Source organism: Dermochelys coriacea, chromosome 5 (genome assembly GCF_009764565.3).
Source record: "Dermochelys coriacea isolate rDerCor1 chromosome 5, rDerCor1.pri.v4, whole genome shotgun sequence".
Lineage (NCBI taxonomy): Eukaryota > Metazoa > Chordata > Testudines > Dermochelyidae > Dermochelys > Dermochelys coriacea.
Genome location: NC_050072.1, coordinates 69,890,892 through 69,916,953, shown reverse-complemented (window position 1 = coordinate 69,916,953; position 26,062 = coordinate 69,890,892). Strand labels below are relative to the sequence as shown.

The 26,062-nt window shown below is 39.5% G+C and overlaps 1 protein-coding gene across 15 annotated transcripts in view; it reads right to left on the bottom strand.

Moving 5' to 3' along the window:
• Positions 1 to 26,062, bottom strand: part of FER (FER tyrosine kinase) — a 395,630-nt gene that overhangs the window by 226,064 nt on the left and 143,504 nt on the right. For all 15 annotated transcript variants that reach the window (XR_006281516.1, XM_038401275.2, XM_043514883.1 and 12 more), the window contains one exon: positions 7,268 to 7,360. Coding sequence is in view for 14 of the 15 variants with exons in the window: in XM_038401275.2 (XP_038257203.1) it covers positions 7,268 to 7,360 (93 nt within the window). In the remaining variant the exon portion in view is untranslated. The remainder of the gene's footprint in view (positions 1 to 7,267; positions 7,361 to 26,062) is intronic.

The window sequence follows — 26,062 nt, the reverse complement described above, 5'->3', positions numbered from 1 at the left end:
GGCTGCTACTCTGAAACCTAATTCTACCCAGTCAGTTTAGAAGGATGTGGGACCCAGCAATTAGGTCCATTCACAAGAGACTGGAGATTGTAGAGAGGGGAAGATAGCCAGGTTGTAACATTTACCACATGAGTAAGGGTGACACAATCTAGCCTTTAGTGAATAGAGAGTGAATTCGTCACCCAATTTTTTTTTGTAAAGGACCCATTAGCAAACAAAGAAAAATACAGAAATACCTTCCAGGATATCATATTTTCTTCCTTATTTTTAATATTGCCATTCAAAACCAGTTAAACCCCAAGATCAAATTTCTCCATCATTATTAAAATTCAACAATACCAAAAAGTTATTCTCCTTTGAAATTACCTACATATAAAATAAACTTTTCAAATTACTAAGAAAAAAAATTCTTATAAAAGGTTAAATTAGTTCAGTTTTTGTGAAAGATGCTGGGATTGACTGCCCAAAAGAGTGAGACCGCACTGCATGTTCACAGAAAAGCTGTAGAATACTGTCAAGGCAGCAAAATCTTCTGCACATTACCTTAGTGCTACTCTGGAGAGAACTTCGAGTGGTATAAGATCGAGAGGTTTCAATACATAATCACTTTATGGCCTTCCTGCTGAAATGTGCAATAAAAGGTGCCATTTGTGATGGACTCTGTAATGTGGACACTAGTTCACTAAGAAGGAAACAAACAGACTAAGCCACACAGCTTAGTTTACAGAACACAAAGAAGCAAGTCATCAGATGGTAACAGTTTCTCACTTACAACTTGCGTCATGTCTGAACCAATGTCCATGACTGTATCATTACCTGTCCCCAGCATTTAGGGGAAGATTTAGGGGCAAGAAAATGGGACCAGGTTAAGCTTTTTTTTTTCTTCTCTTTTTCTTTCTAAGAACTTGCATTGTACTTAGATAACATTTGGAAAAACTGTTGAAATTTTTGTTGGGTGTTTGTCGGGTTTGAAGGCTTTGTCGGGTGTTTCTCTCAAATTTCACATAATGTTTTAGTATTCATTCTGTGGTCATTTTAGCTGAAGCATGAATTATCAATTAAGTATTTCTTCACAGAAAATAAATGAAATCTAAATCAATAAATGATGGTGCTTTTTATGTTATATAAATTATATAACTTCTGCATGAACAACCCCCCTCACTCTTAATAATTTTATTGTATAAATTAATTAAAGTACTATGTTTTAAATAAACAGGATATATGATCATATGCACTTCAAAATTGCTATTTAGGGGAATATGGTTACAGCGAACAAAGAGTGTCTAAGAAAGATGTATTATCATTTTTGACATTAATTGCAAATGAGCGTATCACTCTAATCACTAAAACACTACATTTCTACTACCATTTTAGAGTTAGAAAAATTTTTTGCAGGATTTAATATGAACAGTTTAAACACAAAATATTGCCCTTTAAAGAAGGTAATTTCCTTTTCACCATTTTACAATTCCCATATGTTTTTCTTAAACAATGTTTACTGTAAAATAAGACTTCAAGAAACATTCAATTGCTTGATAATACAAATTAGAGACTGCAAGATACTTATATTCTAGGACTCAGATTTTATTTTATTTTTAGGGATGAAGATGTCTCTCTGTCTGTATCCGACACTGACATATATAGTTTTTTTCCTCCTCTCTCTTTATCTAATGTAGGAATTCAAATATTTAAATGGGAAGGTTTTATTTTTAAGTTTCTTTTACTAACCAAATTAACAATCACCATAAAATTAAATTGTATTTGAAATATTTATTTCTATTTATTATTCTCTCTTTGTCTCTCTCTCCTTTCTTCCCTTCAAGGATTTCTGTGGTTCACCATACCTTATCTTGGGCTTTTAGGGGGGGCGGTTCCCTTAGATTCCCCTTTACTCTCCCCTTCCTCCCTTGTGGATCCTCCCCTCCCTTCCACTTTCATCTGAACTTAATATGAAGTTGAAATAAGTTTTACTTTAACAGCTCTCATTGATTGGCTCTCAAGGAGCTGCTCTTATTCAAATGTAGAGCAAAAGGTTTCTGACTCGGCTTATTTTAAAATGGAGATTTCCCAACCCCATTATCTGTGAAGAGACTGAGCAACAAGCTGTCTCTGAAAAAAAACAAAAAACAAAACCTTACTCCCAGACTTTCAGTATAACACCACATTAAGATGGTTGATAAGTGTGTGCTCTTATAAACACAGCAACCCGCTACCCACACATATATCTCAATGATACTCTATACTTAATAATGAATATTTGTTCTATTTTCTCACATATAATTAGCTGAAACTTGTTGTATTGCTTTTATTCTGTGGTCTTTAAGCAATGAGAATTTATATATATATTTTTTAATTGGGCAGATATTTTAATTCTCCCCCAGAGAAAAGGAAGGGCATACTTTTGGATTAGTAGAAAGACAGAAATAAATTTAGATTGATCCGTTTAGAATTTTCCCTCTGGCACTGTCCATAACCCAAACAGCATAATTCTTACACTGCCATTAGACACGTTCAAATGTAATTTGCTAGTTCTTTTGCAAGGCAATACAGTATATGAAACCAATAGCTACTTCAGGGCAAGGGAACCATAAATGCAAAGAAGATACAGCATTTTACAAAACATTGCATATTAAAGCAAAAGTATGTAAACCACAAAAAGATAACAGTGATGCAAACAAAATTTTAAATATATTTTATAACCCGCAATTGCTGAATTTGGTAAGCACAACCACCCATTGTATAAACACCATTACCAAGTTCATTTAAAAAAATTAAAAAATATAAAGGTAAGGAACCAGGAAACGCCATTACTATCATCACAACTGTCAGATATCTGCAAGAAGTACAAAACTTCTCAGGGGAAAAAAAAAGAGTGCATTGAATCTGAGGAGCAGAAGAGCCTATTTCAAGGTACAGTTCATTCCCATACTGGTCCAAATAGGACAGTGTCCTACCAGTGACTAAACATGGAATCAAAATGTGAGAAGTAAGGGTTTATCTACTAATTTTTGTTTTCCTACGTCAGATCATTAAACTTTATATTACTGCTCTTTACACTTATGGATACCTGACTTGGTTTTAGTCTGACAAAAGCCATTAACTCTGTTGGGATTTTGGGGGTTTTTTGAGTCTCTATCTCTTCTCTTTTCCATCTTCTCTGTCTTATTCTTCTTTCTTCATTGGGCCTTGAGCTTTTCTCTGTTTTCCTTTCACCCTCTCTACTTTCCGCCCCTATACGACATCTCTATCCTTCCCTCATTCTTTTCTTATCCATCTCCCAAAGGTACTAAAGCACTACACCAGAAAAGCTGCAAAATTCTGGCTTTGGTCACACAATGGTGGCTCTCCTTTCTTCCAGCTGCTAAATTCTTTTAAAAACAACTAAGAAAAATACATTAAATGCTTTTCTAATACTGAGGGAACTACTACTGTTGTCACAGTTATGTGCTTATAAATGGTAGGGGAAGTGGTCTGTATAACAATAAATGGCAGGGGAGCTATCCAGGATACAGCAGCCCATGCAATGAAAAACTATGAGAATCTCTACATTAGATTCTGGCAGCAGATCTACAGTTGAAACCTCAGCTGCATCCAGTAAGTTGTTTGTGGCTCCTCTATTCTGGGGCTATTCCACCATTCGTATCTTCACCACAGTTCTTCAAGCTGTCTACGGTACATTAGGATTGAAAGAGTATATCTACACTGCATCCAGGAGGTGTGATTCCCAGTTTGGGTAGACAGACACATGCTAGCTCTGTTCAAGTTGGCATGCAACATCCACGCTGATATTTTAATGCACTAATTTGAGCAATGCTCGCATAAGTCTGTCTACCCATGCTAGGAATCACACCTCCCAACTGCAGTGTAGGCATATCCTAACTCCAAGAGGCTACTATATTGACTGAGTTTTCTGAAATACAGAACAATCCTACCAAGGCCCAAAATATTTGCTATACTGCTGTGCCAGGGGAAATAGGAAAGAGTTGCAAAGGGCTTATACACCATCTCTACACAAGCCAAGAATTACCCCATACTGAAAGAATCCTCAATTGCCTACTTAGAGCAGCTTTCTGGCCTCTTTGCAGTACCATTACTCAGAGTCTCATTCTAAACGGTATCATTTCTTTTCTCTGTCGGTAGCAGCACTACTAGCAATTCCCAAATGTTCTGAGATAAAAGCTCAGCCAAGCATCCCTTAAGGCTTCAGAGTAGAGTACTAAATAAGACACTGACTTTTTAATCACCTGTATCCCCTCCTATCAGAGACTAAGCAAACCCCAGGGATAAAGACCTTGAGAATGGTAAGACATCTAAATACTAACAAATGCATGATAATTAACCTGAGCTTTACTAAACTCCTGGGTGTTTGAGGAAGTACAAGGTTTCTCTGCTACTTTCTCCGGAGGGCACTAAAAAAAAAATAAAAGGTTTTCTTTGGTTATGCATGACAGTAACTATATTTCCCTCTCACTAATTGTGGACATTTACTGTTATGATAATACTGCATTTAAACCAAGATATGTATTTATTTATTTATTTTTGCTTATAGTTTGTCAAAACATTGAAAATATATACTCGGAAAGCAAGCAGCTAAAATGATGTGTTCTGTAATGAAATCAACACCATTGTTCTTCCAATTTTACTTCTAAATGCTATGATTTAAAAATACCTGTATGGCTTTTAGTTTAAAAAAATTATATTATATTGTTGTATAACACATTTGGCACATTATATACCATAATATACTTGGCTGACTCGTAATATACCTGGAATATTGGGAAAAATGCACATCGAGTTTGAAATGCCAATGTTCTAATAGTTAATCTTCACGTCAAGAAGCAGTGCCACATAGAGGACAGCAAGAAAAAGATTAATGGCCAATAACTACTTACTGTGGCAGTTAGCTACAAAATCAAAAAGGAAATTGTACCCATGCACATATATGGTAACCATTACTAAAAGGTTGCATTAAATCATTAACTCACCACAACACTTGACAAAAATACTTAAAGAGCGCAACTGAAAGGATGATATTTTCTAACTTAGTAGGTCACTTATGTAATGAGACACAGAACCTATACTAGGATACTATCCTTCTCTGGAGTGTTGTTAAGTTTCTTCATAGACCTGCCCTCCTCTACTCCTCTCCCTACTCACTCACTCACCAAGCATCATCCTCTTCTCTGTCCATTCACACAATATTGTCACTAATTGGAACAAGAGCCTTCCCTGCAACTCCAGCCATTTGGAACTGACTTCCTGTACCTCCCTGCTTCAATAAGCCTGATTCTGATCTCACTTACACCAACATAATTCAACTGACATAAGCGTAGTTACTCCTGATTTACAGTGATAAAGATCAGAATCAAGTCCACAGACTCTTGATAAAATCCGGACTCCACTGAAACCAATAGAAGTTTTGCCATTAACTTCAATGGGGACAGGTTTCACTCTCAATTTCTCTTCAAAAATGCATTTACAATCTTAGTTTCTCTTTCGCTCTTTTTATTTATTATTTGATTCTCTAAAATAGTTTGGGATACACTTTTTATGGAATATGCCATAAAAAATAAAGTTGTATTGTATTATACTGATACGAATGAGGCAAAGGCAGTGGCATAACTATACAAAGGCTGGAGAGCAATACACATGCTCCACAGTATCTTACTGCAATTATGAATATATGAAAAATATTGTATTGTTATGCCAATTACAACAGCTTTATATCTTAAAAACATGATTAATCATATAATGCAGATACTTCATCTCTTTTTGGTAAAGATTTGTTCCCTTTAAGTGTAGTGCTGATCCAGTACAGCTTTAGATGTGTCAAGCAATGCAACTTCCACCATTTTCCTGGGGAAATTATCCCACAAGCTAATATATCTAAAGGCTTATCTACACTACAGATTATGTTGGTATAATTTATGTCACCCAGAGTATGAATAAGCCACCCCCCTGAGCGACGTAATTTACACCGACCTAAGCCCCAGTGTGGACAATGCTATGGTGGCAGAAGAGCTGTGTTCCGCCAGCACAAAGCATCTTCACCAGACTCACTACAGCAGTGCTGCTATAACGCTTCTAGCGTAGACTAGCCCTCACTTTCAAGAAGTTTTTTCCACTATTGAACCTAAAAATTCCCTTTCTTAATTTCATCCCATTACTGCTATTTATAGCCTTGTTTGGACCACCCTAAATAATTCCTCCTCTTTATTAGGATTTATACTCTTCAAATACACAGACATTTTGTCACCTCTCCCACACATCTATGTCAATTATTTTTAGCTAAACTACACCTTTCATGGTTACTTGGTAGTGATACAATATTGAGAAGGCCCATTCATACCACACCCCTCTTTCGTAAGAAGTTTCCTTTTGGGCTGAAACTTCAGGTGACTGACCTCACCCCAAAGATGAATTTTTTTTTTTTTTTTTTTAAGTTCTAGCGAGGTTTATTTGGACCTTATTTGAATTTTTGGAGCAATAACTTGCCCTTCACTCAGCGAAGTTTTGGAAGGGAAATGTTTTTAAAATAAAGTTAGACATCTAAGTGAAATGTATGTAATTCAGCATTTTCTCTAAGTTTTTTAGTGTATGCTTCAAAATAGATCAGCAAGCGTCACACAACTTATTTTTCTTTTCCTCCTCTTATTTTTATTTTTTTAAACTGTCTTAATGCATCCACACCTCAAAAAACTTTCTTTGTTGCTTAGGGCCTGCTCCAAAGCCTATTTAAATAAATGCAAAAACACCCATTGACTTAAATGGACTTTGGATCAGGCACTAGAACACCAGATGTCCCAAAGAGTGCCTCAAAAATCAATGCATAGTCAAAGAGCTCCTTCATGCATCACTATCCCTAATAACTGTTTTTAGTAAAGGGTATAAATGCATTGAGGTGGCATATAAGGAATGCACAATACCACCAGATTCACCAAGTAATACCACAATGCACCAGACCGTCAATCAGTCAATAAATTAATGCTTTACAAAAATGAACTTTTTCTGATGTGACAATGACCCCAGAGCAACGTAAGAGACATTTGATACATTTTTTGTTAGAGTGTACTAAAAAAAAGTAGTTCTGACTTGTACTGTTATTTCATGGTATTATCATGTCTACTGACCAGTCAGAATTTAGGATTTTTAATGCTATTTTAATATATTTTCCATATAGGTTGAAGTGTGTTGTAGTGTTAAAAAAAATCTTATCTGGGTTGCAAAAAGCGGGACAATGTAACATCCCATTGTCAATACTACTTACTGATGAAGAGCCCAGCATGGATTTTGGAGATCTTATCATTCCAGCTATGGAGTGACGAATAGTATCAAACCTGGACACCTTATCCTTCTTATCCTAGGTTGGGGGGGAAAAAAAGAATATCAGCAACAAAAATAAACTACACAACACAGATTTCTGAGTATTTATAATCTGATGTACTTTTTCTGTTTTGGTTAAATATAAACGGATATAAACTAGCATAGCTGCACAAACTTAAAAGTTATGCCAATTTACATCAGCTGAGGATTTAGCCCACATTTTATAATATTAAATACAGAAGTTTTGAGTAATTATTTAAAAATAAAATTGCTGTCAACCATGTAACAGATCTGAAATTCTGTAATAGTACAGTCAGGTCTCACCTATTTCTTTAGCTGCCCTAGAGTGCGTAATTTTTAAAAAAATTTTAAAAAAAAGAGTAGAACACCAAACTCTGCAAGTAGCTTTTTTGTATGTATCTCACTCAATTTTTACCTCTAATGTCCTTCCTTTATTATCCCTTCCTGCTCTGTATACCATTGAGCGCAGCCTGAGGTGCACACAGAACAAAGGTGTGGAATATACACCAAAAACGTGAAGAAAAAGTGAGACAAATGCGGGAGGGGGATGTGGGAAATGGGTGGAGTGTGTCCATCCAGTCCACTGAATGAAGTATGTGTCCTGTAGAAAAGTGGCTCTCAACCTTTCCAGACTACTGTACCCCTTTCAGGAGTCTTAGTTGTCTTGCATACCTCAAGTTTCACATCACTTAAAAATTACTTGCTTACAAAATCAGACATAAAAATACACAAGTGTCACAGCACACTATTGCTGAAAAATTGCTGATTTTCTCATTACCACCATATAATTATAAAATAAATCAACTGGAATATAAATATTGTACTTACATTTCATAATATATAGAGCAGTATAAACAAGTCATTGTATGACATTTTAGTTTGCTATTGCTTTTTATGTAGCCTGTTGTAAAACAAAGCAAATATCTAAATGAGTTGTTGTACCCCCTGGAAGACCTCCGTGTACCCCCTGCTGTAGAACAAGTAATATGCTGTAATGTAACTAAAGACTTTATGATAATGCATATGCAGAAGGGGACCCAATTAAGGTAACGGACTGTTTTAAGATGGCATTTCCTAACTTCTGAGTGCTTAACTTTTCAACTTTAATATTTTTTAAGGTAGGAAACATCATACAAAAAAACCCCAAGTCTTTTAAAAGAAAACTGGAAAAAAGAAATTCCATCATATAGAACCATACTAATCAGCACATCAGCAGAGTCTGAATCTAGGAACTTTAAATCTCAACACAGAGCTCCATCACTTGAGCTAAAGGAGTAAATGATAGCAGAAGCATGGATGGAGATTTGGGGAGGGGGGGCATAGAATGGCATTGTACCCCCCCCCAAAAACTGTTTATCAGATGTTTTCAAACTGTGGGGTGTGCCCACTAGGGGGGGTGCAGAAGAACAGGTGCCAGGTGGCTTGGGCCAGCCCTACACAGCGGGGCTCGGGGAGGGAGCGCCATCTCCACCCCAACTCACTCATTAAGTACACTGTAATTTAAGTATCACTAACAATCAGTAAATCCAGAAGTTAGGCCTATACTTATTATTAATAATAGTAAGTTCCATGACCTCCCTAAATATAGAAGTGAAACTACACCTATGAGCAGAAGTAGACTATTATCGTCTCTATCGACCAACCACTAGAGAGGAATGTGATGCACACTTTGCTGGCAGCATACAAAACTATTTGCTAGACAACAGTGAAACATCAAGATCTTAGGCGGAGGGTAAAAATATTGTTTGGAGGGGCTGGGTCCGGCTCTATCCTGGCCCAGTGTGGAGGGGAGATCCGAGGGAGGGTTTGAAGAGCAAGACAGTCCCACATTAACCACGGACAGCAATGGCTCCTGTCTCACAGAGGTTGCGGACTGAGCCTGCCTGTCCCCACATAGACCCCGAACAGTGGCAGCTCCTGTCCAGGATTTGAAAAATAAGTCTGCCCAGTTCTGCACTCATTTCGAGCAGCAGTGGCTCTGCTCCTGTCCTCTGGGTCTGGGCCAGTGGGGTTGGAGGGTGAACCTGCCCAGCCCCACACTCACTCTGGCTCCGTCCGGCCCCACAGCGCTGGGTCTGAAGGTTGGAGAGTAAGCCCAGGCAGTGGTGGCTCCATTCTGTCCCTTGGTGCTTCCCTGGGCCCAGCAGCCCGCTCTAGTCTCTTGCCACTAGGAAGAGGCTCAAAAAGCTCGCCACAGCATTGTGTGGCACATGCCAAGGCTTTGGCTTTGCATGCAAAGGCAAGTATGCACATCAAGGGATGGGGGCAGCCCAGCAACTGCTGAGCTAGCAGGTAGATAAATTTGCTGGAGGGTAGAGGTCTGAGCCCCCTGTAGAACTTAGCCCTAGCCACTCGGCAACTATAATTAGGAGTCAGGACCCTTGCGTTCTGTTACTGGTTCTGGTGTTGATAGGGGTCTAGTAGTTACAGAAAGAGCAACCAAGCACACAGATTTGGCACGTTTACTATGAAGGGCTGCACAGTTGTGGATGCCACTTATGTCTGACATGTTAGAGGACTGGGTTCTGATTCCTGTTTCTTTCAGTTACCCTGTCTGTTAAATGGATGGAGTGATACTGATTGCCTCCGAAGTTTAGGCCTTGCTCAATAAGCAGTAATTTAAAGTGCACAAAAATCTGAATTCTAGTCAGTGCAAGAGCTGGGACTAGAATTCATGGTCCCTCCTTGGCTCCTTCCATAAGCCATAATGGCAACTGCACTTGTTCTATTTGGAGCTCAATCTCTGTTGGGCCAAGGAGAATACTCAGTGCAGACGGACTATTCACCAAGCCAATAAAAAGCTTTAACAGATTACATGCTAATAGAAAAGTTTAGATATTTAAAACCTGGTTAAATCTGAGTGCATTTTCAAGAGGCCCGCAAAAGCACTTTCCTATTCCCAGAACTATTGTCTAATTTCAAATTCTTGCACCACAGAGCAGAGGCACTACAGTGCTTCAAAGATTTTTTCCTTATCTGCACTCTGGGAAATAACTAAGCTGGTCTCATTAATCTTTTCTTTCTTATTATATTGAATTTTTTGGTTCTTCCTCAAAAACAGGGAGAACCAAAAGGACAAAACAACAAAAAAGTAAAGGCAAGGGAAAGAATGGAAAAAAGAAAGAGAAAGGAAATAGAGCCATACCTCAGTTTTTGTCAGTCAGGAATTAATCAAAGGTTTCCAAAAAACTTAGATTAAATCTTTTCAAATTTGTCTGAAGTCCCTCTTCCCTTAAACATTACCCCTCTCTTTAGCTGCTAAGTCAGCCAAGTCACTGAACCAAGTTTCTATCCCGGAGGCAGTTTGCTCTTCCATCTAAGCAATATGAATCATTTGGCTATTGCTGATTTTTTAAAAAAGAATTTAATTTAAGACAGAAAGCAAGCATGGAAAATTTCAGCCCAAACCGTTAAAATTTGGCAAAGTTACAACCAACTAATATAAGAGGCTTATAAACAAAAGTGTGAGGCAACCCTAATTTCAGCACCGCTTAGCATCCCCACACGATGTCAGTAATACCCCCAAATTTGTCATGGTCCATTTTTTCTCCCTGGTCCCTTAAACAGGGATCATAGGTTGGACTGGTAGCAGAATACGTGGGTCTCTGGTGAGGATTCTTTGGAGGAATTTAAATTAAATTGTATTATATCAATGTATTGGATCTTGAAGTAACAGGTCTATTAGGGTTTTTTGAAATTGTCTCAGAGATTTGGAACCGTAGAAGTTAAAAATTGAAATAATCGAATAAATACATAAACAGTTATGCAACTTCAGCTTTTGTTGAAAGTTTTCTAAATGGTCAACAAAATGTAAAACCAATAAGTAAGGTTAAGATTCTGTCATGGGTATTTTTAGTCAGGAAAAAGTCAGGAACAGGTTGCAGTCAATAAACAAAAATTCACGGACGCCCACGGCCTATCTATGACTTTTAGTAAAAATACCCTGGGGTGGGGGAGGCCAAACAAACAGTGTTGCTGGGGCTTGAAGCAGAAAAGGCTGACCACAGCTGCTCCAGGCACAGGGGGATGACTCAACCCCAGCTGGTGCTCTGGCAGGTTAGGAACTGCTGCTCCTGCAGCCCTGGGACTGGCCACCAGTCATGTGTTCCAGCTGCCTCAGGACTCACCACCAAGAAAGCTGTTCCGGTCACTGCCCCCCAGTGGCTCCAAGGCTGACTTCCTGTCAGCTGTTCCCGTGGCCGCCCGCCTGGCCACTGTTCAGTCAGCCCTGGGACTGGCCAACAGTCAGCTATTCCAGCGGCAGCTGTTCCAGTAGCCCTGGGGCTAACCTGCTCCAGCCCTGTCCCAGACACAGTCATAGAGGTCCTGGAAAGTCACCAAATCCATGACCTCCATGACAGAATTGTATCCTTACCAATACGTAAATATCATCTACAGTGTATACCCACCATGGAAACTAAGGTACTACTGCAATTCAGCCAGTAAGCAATGCCTATTCTATTTGCTAATTAAAACAAACAGTTATTCCTTTAACAATATTCTGCGATGTGTCCATAGTTTGCACTATAGCTGCATAAAACCAGAATATCACCAAAAAGAAGAGGTGAATGTTAAATAATCATGAGAATAATCATGAGGCAGATGGAGAACTTATAAAACAATGTAACTAACAGTTGTTCACCATTTTTCCAGTTACTCACAAATAAAACATTTCATTCCTTTTGCCAGTCTCATGTATACACAATACTGCACATCATTTTAAGTTACAATATGATAATACAACAGGCTGCCCTGAGTCCCTGGCAGGTCAATTCTATATCAATGGATTAAATGGCTACTTTAAAAAAATGCTCACTGCATTAACATGGACACGGTACTTAATTTTGCTTCCATGCTTGCCAGGGCTTAGGATGATCAGCTCATTTCAAGCATCTTAGGTAATGACATGATAAAGGGTCTTCTTCTGATAAACGAGTCATGGGGATTTGCAGTAGCTAGATGACTGCTTCTCATATCACAGAGGGGAAAAAACTGCACAGAACAATGTGTACATTCTGATAAGTTTCCCACAAATAAATTCAAATAAAGTCTTAATTCTACACTTACAGCAGATTTTCTAAAGACAACAACTAGAAAAGCCCTGGCAACATTAAGCTACAAGTAAGGTTCTATCTTTCACTAATGGCTTTCTCTTTGTTCTAAACTCTCTTTGCCAGGGGACCCGAAAGAGGCCTGATCTTATTTCCATAGGGGTATTAAATACACCAGATTCAGTACAAACAGATGATGACACATAAAAGTCAAAATGGGAGCAGAGACCTATAGGATCTCTGCCTAATGCACAGCAGTCAGTGACTATGCCATCTGGACTTCAGAATCTGACATCACCATAGAACCTACATAAGAAACACAAAGAAACAATACATTTCAGAGCATGAAACTCCTATTAGATAAGACAGATATTAAAATGTAAACTTAAAACAGATAATTTGCTCACATTTGATAAACTGGAGAGGGTTCAGAGAAGAGCTACAAGAATGAATAAAGGATAAGAAAACATGCTTTATAGAGATGGATTCAAAGAGATCAATCTACTGACTTTAACAAAAAGAAGATTAAGGGATGACTTGATTACAGTTTGCATGTATCTACATGTGCAACAAATATTTAATAATGGAATATTCAATCAAGCAGGAAAAATTATAACATGATCCAATGACTGGAACTTGAAGCTACACAAGTTTAGACTGCTAATAAGGTGTAAATCTTTAACGGTGAAGATAATTAATCATTAGAACAATTCACCAAGGGTCAGGATACACTCTCCATCACAGACCTTTTTTAGATCACAATCGGATGTTTTTGCTCTAGGAATTATTTTGGGCAAGTTCTGTGGCCTCTGTTATATAGTAAATCAGACTAGATCAGTAGACCTCTGCACAGATACAAAATTTAATGGATATTCTGGAGCTGCAGGGCTCTACCAGGAACAGCAGTGGTGAAAGCAGCAGCATGTCGGGCCACTGCTCACAGGAGCCAGCGCCCAGCCTGGGCAGCTCCTTCCGTGTGACTGTGCCACCCCCAGCCTTGTCCACTAGGCAGGCACAAGGCTCACCGGTGGCTGTCCCTGGTGAGGCTAGTGTGTGAAAGCAGCTCACACTCTCCCAGACAGGAGTTCCTTCCACACCACAGTGCGTGTCTCCTGTCTGGCAGCGTGCAAGCCACTTGCACACACTAGCATCACCAGCGAGCCTGTTGCCTGCCTTTCCAGCCAAACTTTCCATCCATTCTTTTCAATATAAGTCAATATGTTGACTTCTTCAGATTTCTGAGATAGTCTAAACTGGAAACGGGGTTTTGAGGCTATGCTATGACTTTTTCATCCACCTGTCACCTACTTTCAAAACTGCAGAAACTCTTAACTATGTACATTGGATTAAAGTTTGCTAGAGGAAGGTCTGTGCAGAATAGGAAATCCATACATTTATTTCAATAAGACTTTTCCCCTCCTTGTAATGCAAGATATTGTGGTTTTCCAACTAACCTAAGAGGTGCTTGTTTTAGAGATAAATTTCTAATTCCAGTAGCATTAGCTTCATTGCTCTCAACTCCTGCAAGTTTATGCTATTGGAGCTTTCTGCCCCAGGGACAATCTTCCACAAAGGTGGATTAAAGAACTGACAGTGTTATGGTGCCTCCATGGGAAACATGGAGTCCTGACACAGTTTCTGATTGTATAAACCTTGGCCAGACTCCTCCCTCCAGTTTTCTTTACTTCCTCATCTCAAAAGCATGGAAGTTTCGCCTCAGCTCTCTTACTTTTACCCTCCTTATGCCTCTCTCCTGCCTGAAGACACAAAGAGGAGAGGAAAAAGCAAGGAAAAGGGCAAGAAGCCTGAGGAGAGAACATAAAAGTTATGGTCTCTCTTCTCCGGAGGATCCCGCACATACTTCTAGCAGTTTGTGGCTCTCTGGGCTAGTGAGATGTACAAAGATATGCTTCTGCATTTTGTTGTACACTTTTCTGGATTTTGCTGTTCTGAGTATAGAGCCTTGATGTGTTTTCTTTGTTTTGTTTTTTATCTTCTGCTTTTTCACACTGGTTCTCAGTCATGGCTGTGATCTCCTGCACACTTTCTCAAACTGCTCCAGGATAGAAAAAATTGTTATTTTTTGATTGCTCTATGTGGTCAGACTCTGTAGGCTCTCCTTCCTAGTGATAAAGCTGGAGGAAGAAGGGGATCTGGAGGATTTGATTGACTTCTTTTTGTGCTTCCTTTTTTAAAAATGGTTTCTTGTTCATAGCTGCATTTTGGACCAACACCATATGCACAAGTTTTACCCCATACATGAAGCCAACAGCTATTCAAACACTATTTGTTTGAACTGGAAAGACCAGGGAAACCCATCAACATCCAGCTCTGTTTGCTAGGGATACTGAGATATGACGACAAAAATCGAAAAAAAAGAATTGCATTTGATTGCTGAATTCTTTTGTATTCCCAGGCAACAGCTTGGAGAAATGAAAGTAGGAGAAAATAAAATGAAAACTAAAAACAAAGCTTCAAAGAAATACAGTCTTCCATACCAGCATAGGCCAAGAACGTAACCCCTTAGTAATCAATAAACTGTCATTCTTAACAAAAATACCAAGATAAACACCCCATAGGCTAGAGGTATGGTCAGTGATGAGCTGCCAAAATCTTAATGGGTTCCCTCCTCACCCCACGAGGTGGTCGTTGCCCACCCCTGCACCCCGGGACTCCTGCCCCATCCAACCCACCGTGTTCCTTGATGCCCCCCCCCAGGACCCCTGCCCCATCGACCCTCCTCCCCTGTCCCCTGACTGCCCCCAGAACCAGGCAGGAGGGTCTCGTGGGTAACCATAATGGGTGCCCACCCCACCCTTACGAGCCAGTGGGACCTGCCGAGGGGCAAGGTGGGGAGTCCCGGGGGTGCTAACCTGGGGCAGCACCCAGGAAGCATCCAGCAGGTCCCTCTGGCTCCTAGGGGCAGGAAGCCAGGGAGGGCTGAGAAGGAGGTGATGGCTTCCCGCTTAGGCCAAGGATGGCAGAGGTGAGCTGGGAGTGGCCCTCCTCACGCCCCCCCACACCAGCTCACCTCCGCTTCCCTGGGCCTGAGTGTGAAGCCACTGCCTGCTTCTCAGCCCGCCCCAGCTTCCCGCGCAAACAGCTGCTTCGCAGGAAGCCGGAAGTGGAGAAACAGAGCGGGGCAGTGCTTTCAGGGGAGGAGGTGGCGGAGCGGAGGTGAGCTGGGGCTGGGGGCAGGGAGCTGCCGGTGGGTGCTTTGCACTCACCAAATTTTCCCCGGCGGTTCTCCAGGGCTGGAGCACCCATGGAGTCTGTGCCTAAGGCACCACTTTTGGCTGGGTAAATTTAGAAGCCCTCTTAGAACCGGTTGTCCCTCGCGGAACAACCAGTTCTAAAAGGGCTTCTAAATTTAACAACTGGTTCTAGCAAACCAGTGCGAACCAGCTCCAGCTCACCACTGGGTATGGTAACACTCAAGGCAAAGGCATTGACAAATATAAAACTAATTTCAGAATGGCAGTTTTCCTGGTTGGTGGAAATTCAGTGGCAAATCCTGCCCCTCCCTCTGTAGTCTAATAAGACCCATCCTGCAGCGAAACCAATGTGGTTCTAGTGCATGTGGTGAGAGAAGGAGGAGACTGGGAGCAGAACAAAGGAGGAGAAAGCGAGCAGAGGCAGGTGGATATACAGATACGTGTGCTATGGACTCCCACTGAAAGGGGTGCACAAGTGATAACGTGCTAGCAGAGCCAAAGCTGTAGTTGTGGCTATGAAGTAGCTCTCCTGTAACTCTTTGGCCTATGGAGTGGGGGTGCTAGGAAAAAAAAAGCTACCTCCTTCATCAAACAAGGGATTATAATGTTATTTATCCGTAGCTAAATCCTGAAGATCTTTTGCAGTTATTATATTCAGGCAAACTCCCACACACTTTAGCAAAAGTTCTGTCTGAATAAAACAAAAATGAGAAAGATTTCAGAGTTTAACCCTTCAGTGACTTTTTTTCTAGTGCCCATCAGCATAACAATTGTATAGAAAATTACATTTCAATTAGACTTTTCAAAGTAAAAGCATTGTCAGCCAAATGTCACCTTTAACTTTGAAATTATCAAAAATTTGTTTGATCTTTTTAGATTTAAGGAGGAAATAGCAACTTTTAAAGGTGATCTGCCAAAGATTTTTTTAAAATTGTGTTTTGCCTTGTTTTGTTTCTTATTACCTATAATGTATGAAAAAATTAAAGGGTAGGTTTTTTTTAAAATTAAATAAGCATTACCTGAGAATAGGTCATGTCAAATCTGATCATCTCTGATTTTACTGGAAAACTTCTCAATGGGAGAGTGTATTTGTGAGCTATCACCTCTTAACTAAACGAAGACCAACTAAACCCTGGCCAACATCCTTGGCCTCCTTCTGCTGTTTTACAGTATTCAGGAAGCATAAAGCAGCCAGAAAGCTGCCTTAAGTGGGGTACTGGGATTCACCTTGGAATTCACTAAGAAATCCCTGCTTGACATAAATCTGGCATAGTCAACTCAATGTCACCTGTTCCCATGGTCCCTCCAGCCTCCAGGCACATGCAAAGGGTCTGTTTCCAATGAGGGTGGAGCAATTTAAATCAATGCAATCTACAGAACTGATTTAAATCAGGTTGAGGCTTTGTAAAACTTATCTGAAATTTGTGCTACTGCAAATTCAGATTTAAATGTATAATGATACACTTTAAATTATTAATGATATTTTCTTAAATGCCACTGAATTTACCTGAATTTTATGAAAGTACTATAGGCAAACCACAAAATATTTAGGTGTTTTTGAATATCCCACCTTAGGTGCCTAAATAAGCCCTTATTTTGGCATCTAAGGGTGGGATATTGAAAAACACCTAAATAACTTAGTAGAACAAGTCCCATTGACTTCAGACTGCCAACTCTGATGACATCTCTATCGCTGAAAGCATTTCAAGCTGTCTTAATGTGTCAAAGCTTAATATATTGAAAGGTGGATTTGGTTACAAATATAACACAAGATGTTTGCATATCACTTTTATCTTGAGTTTGTAATGTCATCACAGTAAAGACACTAATGAGGCCCCAGACTTGTCTTTTTCAGCCCAGATGAACATTTTAAGTATGAAATTTCTTTTTAGATCATTCTCTATGTAAAAAACAAATTCTATTAGCAAATTAAGAAAATAGACAGGTTATAAAGCATCCAGTTTAGCAATTTAAAACTAAAAAATGGAAAGAAAGAACTCAACACACACAAAAAATCTTATTTAATTAAAAAAAATTTTTTTTATTTAAATAGAATATTGAAAATTGAAAAAAGTATTTATCTACTCTGGCCATCTGTAGTTAGGAGCTAGCGTAATTTATTCCTCTAAGTTATACCACGGACCAAAACTGCCCCCAGGCAGCTTCAGGACTGAAAAAAGAGAGGAGCAGTAAAAAGTTACCTCTACCCCTGCCAGCTCCTTCCCAACAGAACATGCGTAAGGCACAATTTGGCCAACCCTCAAGATCAAGGTCCCTGTTTCTAAATCATAGACGTTACTTGGACTAGAAGTCCTTTCTCTCAACAGCTCAGCTTTCATTCTATTAATTCGTGATAAATCTTTTCATTATTTCTCAAGTCATTGAATTTGACTCTGTGCTTTTATGTTATTTTCCCACGTAAGCAACTACGGTAATTGTAAAAGGGGTTGCCATAGGATTCTCAAAAAGAGGGGAAGTGATCCATGCAATTGAGAATATCCGAGAGCTTACTTAACAAGATGATGAAAGACAAATAGAGACAGACTAAGTTATACAGACAAGGGTTATAGATTAAGGAGATGAATCAAATGGCAATTTCGATTAAATGATTGTCCACACAACGAAAATGCTCTGCCCTTAGAGACCTTCAGAGTACACAAGACTTTAATTCCCAAGGTAAACACAGACAAGAATTTGTTTATACGTACATGAAAACCCTTCACGAATCATAAAGAAGCGAAAAAGGGTACAAGTCCATTTTTCCCTTTCAAGGTCATCTTTAAAAGATATTAATGCAAAAAAAAATTATGATCCTACTCTGAAAAGTAACTGTACAAATATCATTGTGGAGTTTCATGTTGTTTGCATTTCAATTTCGTCTAATTAATTAATAATTGCAAAGGGAAAAAGAAGGGTTGTTGTTTTTTTCGCCCACAATTACCAGCCATGTAAACTCACCCTTGGCTTTGAGAGTCAAATAGGTTTCTTTCTATGGTGGGTATCATTTGCAGTAATGAAGGTTCATCAGCCCACATTACACTCTCAAGGACAGACAAGGGCAGAATTTGGCCAGCAGAACTGATACTAGTTACAATTTATGACCCAGAACAAACTCAACTGGATTATCAGAGCCTAAAGTGAGTTTACAGGTCTCACAGTTAGTTATAAATTCTTCTTTTCACTTGCTCTCTGATAAAATTTTATCTCACTGATTTTGATATCATGAATATGTAGTAACCAAATACTGCAATTTTTTCAAAGGTCAGCTTTCAGGGTACAACTGAATTTAAAGATTTTGCAATTAATTAACAGTCAAGACATTGCCAAGGATTAACAATTTACAATACAGCTGTTAATTTTGAGATGCTATAGTATTTCTCAAACAATAGATCAGAACTGAATAAAATAACATGAGTAATAGAACCAAATGGAATACAATTATTCAAAACAAAATGGAAGACAAAAACAAATATTCTCTGAACTTTGATCAGACCTCTAAGTCTTCCCAGATTTTCTGGAAATTCCCATATTTACTCAGTTTTTTAAAAGCTCTCAGCTTGCTTATGAGGGACTGCTTAGTAGCACGTATTTGTAAGGTGACTACCATTACTGTAGTATCTAGATGCCAACCTCTTCTTTCCCAGCTTGCTTTAGCAGAGGAATCTATGGATCAGGGCATATGTGTAACTTTCTAACAGAGAGAGAGCCAAATCAATTCCCGGAAGGCTGTTTGTTTTCCCTGCTGATGCTACACAGCTCTCCCTATATATCTACTGTCTACACAGAAATAGCTGTTTTGCAGGGAAAGCTATGTAGCTCTAACAATGCAATAGCAGCAACAGAATTGGCAGGGACCACAACTCAGAAAAGACTGAGGTATACTTAAGGTTGGTCTATATTGCAAAAGACAAACCAGAATAAAACATTTAAAAACCCCAACCCAGCAGTAGTAAGTCTGTGATGGGATCCCCGGATACAGCCTGAACACGCTGTGCTTCTTTAACTCTCTAGCCTGGGTTGTCTCACACAAACATATTATAATCATATGACAGTAGTGAATATGGAGGTTCCAGTGCAATACTTAGAGATACAGAGTGTCGCAGAGTCTCAGAGCCAAAGTAAACTGACTCAGGCTAGCACTATGAAGCTAAAAATAGCAGTGTAAATGTTTCCACTTGGGCTGGAGCCTGGGCTGTGAAATCCATCTAGGGGGGTGGATCTTAAAGCATGGTTCCAGCCTGAGCAGGAACATCTACCCTGCTACTTGAATTTAAAGTAGTGGAGAAAGCAAGTGAAATGGACGAATTCAAAAAGAAAGTGCAAGAGGTTGTTCTTATGTTCTCACTACTCTGGCTTCCCACACAACATTACATCAAATTTAAGGTCTCACTCCTTATATTCAAATCACTCAATGATGCGGTTCCGGAATACTTAAAAGATTGCTTTAGCATTTAATTTCAGAAAGGGGAATTGCACAAAAATGAGAAGGTTAGTTAAACAGAAATTAAAGGGAACAGTGCCAAAATTGAATTCTCCGCAAGCTGCACGGAAACTTTTTAAAGACATCATAATAGAGACTCAACAACCAGTGATGATCAAGGTGCTAAAGGAGCACTTAAGGACAATAAGGCCATTGTGGAGAAACTAAATGAATTCTTTGCATCTGTCTTCACAGCTGAGGATGTGAGGGAGATTCCCAAACCTGAGCCATTCTTTTTAGGTGACAGTTCTGAGAAACTGTCCCAGATTGAGGTATCATTACAGGAGGTTTTGGAACAAATTGATAAATAAAACCGTAATAAGTCAACAGGACCCGATGGTATTCACCCAAGAGTTCTGAAGGAACTCAAATGTGAAACTGCAGAACTACTAACTGTAGTCTGTAACCTATCATTTGAATCAGCTTCTGTACCAGATGACTGGAGGATAGCTAATGTGACGCCAATTTTTAAAAAGGGCTCCAGAGGTGATCCTGGCAATTACAGGCCTGCAAGCCTGACTTCAGTACTGAGCAAACTGGTTGAAACTATAATAAAGAACAAAGTTGTTAGATATATAGATGAACATAATTTGTTAAGAAAGAGTCAGCATGGTTTTAGTAAAGGTAAATCATGCCTCACCAATCTACTAGATTTCTTTGAGGGAGTCAACAAGCATGTGGACCAAGGGGATCCAGTGGATACAGTGTACTTAGATTTTCAGAAAGCCTTTGACAAGGTCGCTCACCAAAGACTCTTAACCAAAGTAAGCTGCCATGGGATAAAAAGGAAGATGCTCTCATGGATTGGTAACTGGCTAAAAGATAGGAAACCAAGGGCAGGTATAAATGGTCAGTTTTCAGAATGGATAGAGGTGAATAGTGGTGTCCCTCAGGAATCTGTTCTGGGACCAGTCCTATTCAACATATTCATAAATGATCTAGAAAAGGGGGTAAACAGTGAGATGGCAAAATTGGCAGATGATACAAAATTACTAAAGATAGCTCTTCACAGTCTGCCTGGGACTTAGCTACAAAAGGATCTCTCAAAACTGGGTGACTGGGCAAGAAAATGGCAGATGAAATTTAATGTTGATATATGCAAAGTAATGCACATTGGAAAGCATAATCCCAATTCTACATATAAAAGGATGGGGTCTAAATTAGCTGTTACCACTCAAGAAAGAGATCTTGGAGTCATTGCGGATAGTTCTCTGAAAAAATCCACTCCATGTGCAGCGACCGTTAAAAAAGCAAACAGAATATTGGGAATCATTAAGAAAGGGATAGATGATAACACAGAAAACATCATGTTGCCTCTATATAAATCTATGGTACGCTCACATCTTGAATACTCTGTGCAGATGTTGTCACCCCATCTCAAAAAAGATATATTGGATTCAGAAAAGGTTCAGAAAAGGGCAACAAAAATGATGAGGGGTATGGAATGGCTCCCATATGAGGAGAGATTAATAAGACTGAAACTTTTCAGCTTGGAAAAGAGACAGCTAAGGGGAGATAGGATTGAGGTCTATAAAATCATTACTGGTGTAGAAAAATTAGATAAGGAAATGTGGTTTACTACTTCTCATAACATAAGAACTAGAGGTCACCAAATGAAATTAATAGCCAGCAGGTTTAAAACAAATAAAAGGAAGTATGTCTTCACACAATGCACACTCACGCTGTGGAACTCTTTGCTAGAGGATGTTGTAAAGGCCAAGATCATAACAGGGTTCAAAAAACAACTAGATAAATTAATGGAGGATAGGTCTATCAATGGCTATTAGCCAGGATGGACAGGAATAGTGTCCCTAGTCTCTGTTTGCCAGAAGCTGGGAATGAGCGACAGGAGATGGATCACTTGATGATTATCTGTTCTGTTCATTCCCTCTGAGGCACCTGGCACCGGCCACTGTCGGCAGACAGGATACTGGGCTAGATGGACCTTTGGTTTGATCCAGTAGGGCCATTCTTATGTTCTTCTGTTAAATACCAAAGACCAAAGGTTTCTTTGCATTTTTATTTTAGCAGGGAGGTTGTTTAAAAAGAAGATTTTACAAAACTAAAATGAATTATAAAAGAATTATGAAAACATTTCTAATTTCAGTGAAAATCTCATATATTCCTCTCCAGTACTGAAAGTGGAAGTACAACCAGCAGTGTACAAGTTACAACAGACTTATTGTAAAATTTTTTTTACAAGAACAGACCAGACTGGGACAGTAGAGAGATGCAACAACATGCATGTAAGGTCCCAGAGTTACAATAAAACCCACTGGCACAGTTGTCATTTTAAGTACTGAAGCCTTCATTTTGGGGGAATATTTTTTAGACTAGACAGATAGATAGAGAGATAGATAGAGAGATAGATAGAGAGATAGATATGTTGACTTTGTAATTTTTCCTTTGCCAAAGTGTACAAAACTAGTAATGAAATTCCTGGTAATGTACAGTAAGAAATTTGTTACTTGCCATACATAAACATCACATCATCTTAGTGATATTCTGAGAATGCTCCTTTTTATTTGGCTCTCTCTCTTCAGAATAATAGATAATCAAAATGAATCTACAGTAGAACATGGCTTCCATTTACCACCCCTTTGACACATTGCACTTGATTTCCTAATCACAGCACAACAATCTTACCTCAGATCGTGAGGTGGGCACCTAACTAGGAGGGCATATTTCTACAACCCCTATATTAATGAACACATACTTGAGTAGTCCTATTAAATTCAGTGGGACTGTTTGTGTGAGTATGTACTATGGAATGTCAGTGAGCTGAAGAATCTAGCCTCAGTTAACTTCTTAAAAATCAAATAAAAATAAAAGTTGACCCCTAAACTCCTCAAATGCTTTACTGTATCCAGACTGTACTATTTATGCTACTCTCAAACTGTTTAATTTATTAATTATTATTATTATTATTATTTATTATTATTAACAGCGTCTGTAGAACCCTCTAGTAATAAAATGCAAAATCATAAATTATATAAAACTTACCATAGTGTGCAACATTACAGAAGCACTGTAAAAAGAAAAGGAGTACTTGTGGCACCTTAGAGACTAACAAATTTATTAGAGCATAAGCTTTCGTGAGCTACAGCTCACTTCATCGGATGGAATGCATCCGATGAAGTGAGCTGTAGCTCACGAAAGCTTATGCTCTAATAAATTTGTTAGTCTCTAAGGTGCCACAAGTACTCCTTTTCTTTTTGCGAATACAGACTAACACGGCTGCTACTCTGAAAGAAGCACTGTACAATCTCCAAAAATATCAGCAGCTACTATGTCATTTTGTCAGAAGGAAAAAAAAAAGACAAAAACTAAACCCAACTAAGATGTCTTGCATCATGCTCTGAAGTTTGCTACACTCAAGTCCTTGCAGACCAGCAAGTATAAATAATTCAAAAGCTAAGAAATTCATGAGTTAAATCCCCAACCTTGATTAGCAAGTGACTCCTAACTGATCTTAACCGCTACAAATGGTTATAGTGCAAGTCTATGCATTTTACTATATATCTTTATACTGGAAGAAGTAGTTACCTTGTACAGTAATGATAGTTCTTCGAGATGTGTCCCCCCCATGAGTGCATCACTGTAAATGTGTTTGCATCCCTGCGCTGCTGATCTAAGAATTTTGGTAGCAGTGTCCGTTTGTCCCATGCATGCATTACCCTCCTTCACGTGATCTGACAGGCTAACCAACGCTGTCTAAGCAAACCCTCCTCCTAAGTTCCTTCTCTACCCCAGAGTTATGATGAGAACTTGGAAGTAGAGGGAAGGGTGTGCCATGGAGCACCCATAGGGACACACATCTTGAAGAACCATCGTTATTGCTCAAGGTGAGTAACTTCTTCTAGTAGCATTCCTATGGGGCTCTACTGTAGGTGACTCCCAAGCAGTACCCCTCACTAGAGGCTGGGGCTTCAGAGTTGAGTCTTTTATGGATGATGGTACTGTGGCACTGAATCTGGCATCTGCAGCAGAATCCCCGAGGATGGCATAGTGTTCTGCAAAGGTATGTGCCAATGCCCAGGTAGCTGCTTTGCAGTTTTCTAATATAGGGATACCCTGGGAGAAGGCGAAGGATGAGGAAACCAATCTCGCAGAATGTATGTGGACTGCAGATGGAAGTGCTAAATTGTGAATCTGGTAACAGAGTTTGAAACTGTTCAAGACCCATTTAGAGAGTCTTTGAGCTGAAATCGCTGTGCCTTTGGACCTGTCTGTGATGGAGAGGAAGTGTCTCGGAGATATTCTAAAAACTCGTCTTGTCCAAATAAAAGGCCACAGCTCTCCTTACATCAAGCATATGATGGATGGCTTCCCTATTATCCTGGTGAGGCTTAGGATAAAAGGTTGAAGGTGATTGAGTTGGTTCATGTGAAATGCAGAAGTCACCGTGAAGTGAACCCTGGATGTCATTTAAGTGTGACTTTGTCAGGGAAGAATACTGTTAACAGGGAATGTGCCATCAGGGCTGCTATCTCCCCTCTTCTTCTTGCGGAGGTAATGGTGAATCTCAGGAATGCTGTCTTCATGGAAAGGTGAATTAAAGAACAAGTGGCCATGGGTTCAAAGGGCAGTCTAGTCAGTCCTTTTAACACTAGACTGAGATCTCACTGTGGGGCAGGAAGCTTGGATTGGGAAAAGAGGTTTGCTATGCCTTTAAGAAACCTCTATCGTTTGTTGGGAAAAGTACCCTGCTACCTGCTGGTGGAAGGTCGTTATTGCTGTTAAGTGTGCTTTTAACAAGCTAATAGAATGTCCCATAAGAACGGCCATACTGGGTCAGACCAAAGGTCCATCTAGTCAAGTATCCTGTCTTCCGACAGTGACCAATGCCAGGTGCCCCAGAGGGAATGAACAGAACAGATAATCATCAAGTGATCCATCCCATTGCCCATTCCCAGTTTCTGGCAAACAGAGGCTAGGGATACCATCCCTGCCCATCCTGACTAATAGCCATTGATGGACCTATCCTCCATGAACTTACTAGTTCTTTTTTGAACGCTGTTATAGTCTTGGCCTTTACAACATCTTCTGGCAAAGAGTTCCACAGCTTGACTGTGCATTATGTGACAAAATACTTCCTTTTGTTTGTTTTAAACCTGCTGCCTATTAATTTCATTTGGTGACCCCTAGGTCTGTCAAGATCTTTTGTGTGTACCCCTGATCATCGCCAGGAATTGAGCATATTTGTGTTATGATAAGGAGTAAACAACACTTCCTTATTTACTTTCTCCACACCAGCCATAATTTTATAGATCTCCATCTATACCCCCACTTAGTCGTCTCTTTTCCAAGCTGAAAAGTTTCAGTCTTATTAATCTCTCCTCATATGGAAGCCATTCCATACCCCTCATCATTTTTGTTGCCCTTTTCTGAACCTTTTCTGATTCCAATATATCTTTTTTGAGATGGGGGACAACATCTGCACAGAGTATTCAAGATGTGGGCGTACCATGGATTTATAAAAAGGCAACATGATATTTTCTGTGTTATTATCTAACCCTTTCTTAATGATTCCCAATGAGTCCCGATTTGTTAAGATTCAATAAATAGTCTAGAACTATGGGTAAAGTGGCTGTATCTGGGGTGACCATTTTGGATTGGCACCAAGATCCAGAACCTGTTCCACTTGTGTAAGTAAGTACAACGGGGTAATCACTTTCCTACTGTGTAATAACACTTCCTGTACCTGGACATAGCGCCAGTTGTGATAGATAAGGGTACCACATCTGTCTGGGCCAGGTGGGAGTGATCAGTATCATGTTTGCTTTTTCTTTTTTTACTTTCAACGGGACATTCAGCAACAGAGGGAATGGGGGAAAGGCATAAAGAAAGCCGTTGTCCCATGAGCGGAGGAGAGTCTCTCCCAAGGTATGCTGGCTGATGCCCGCTCTGGAGCACTACCGCGGACATTTCTTGTTCTGGTAAATAGTGAACAAGTCTATTATGGGTGTCCC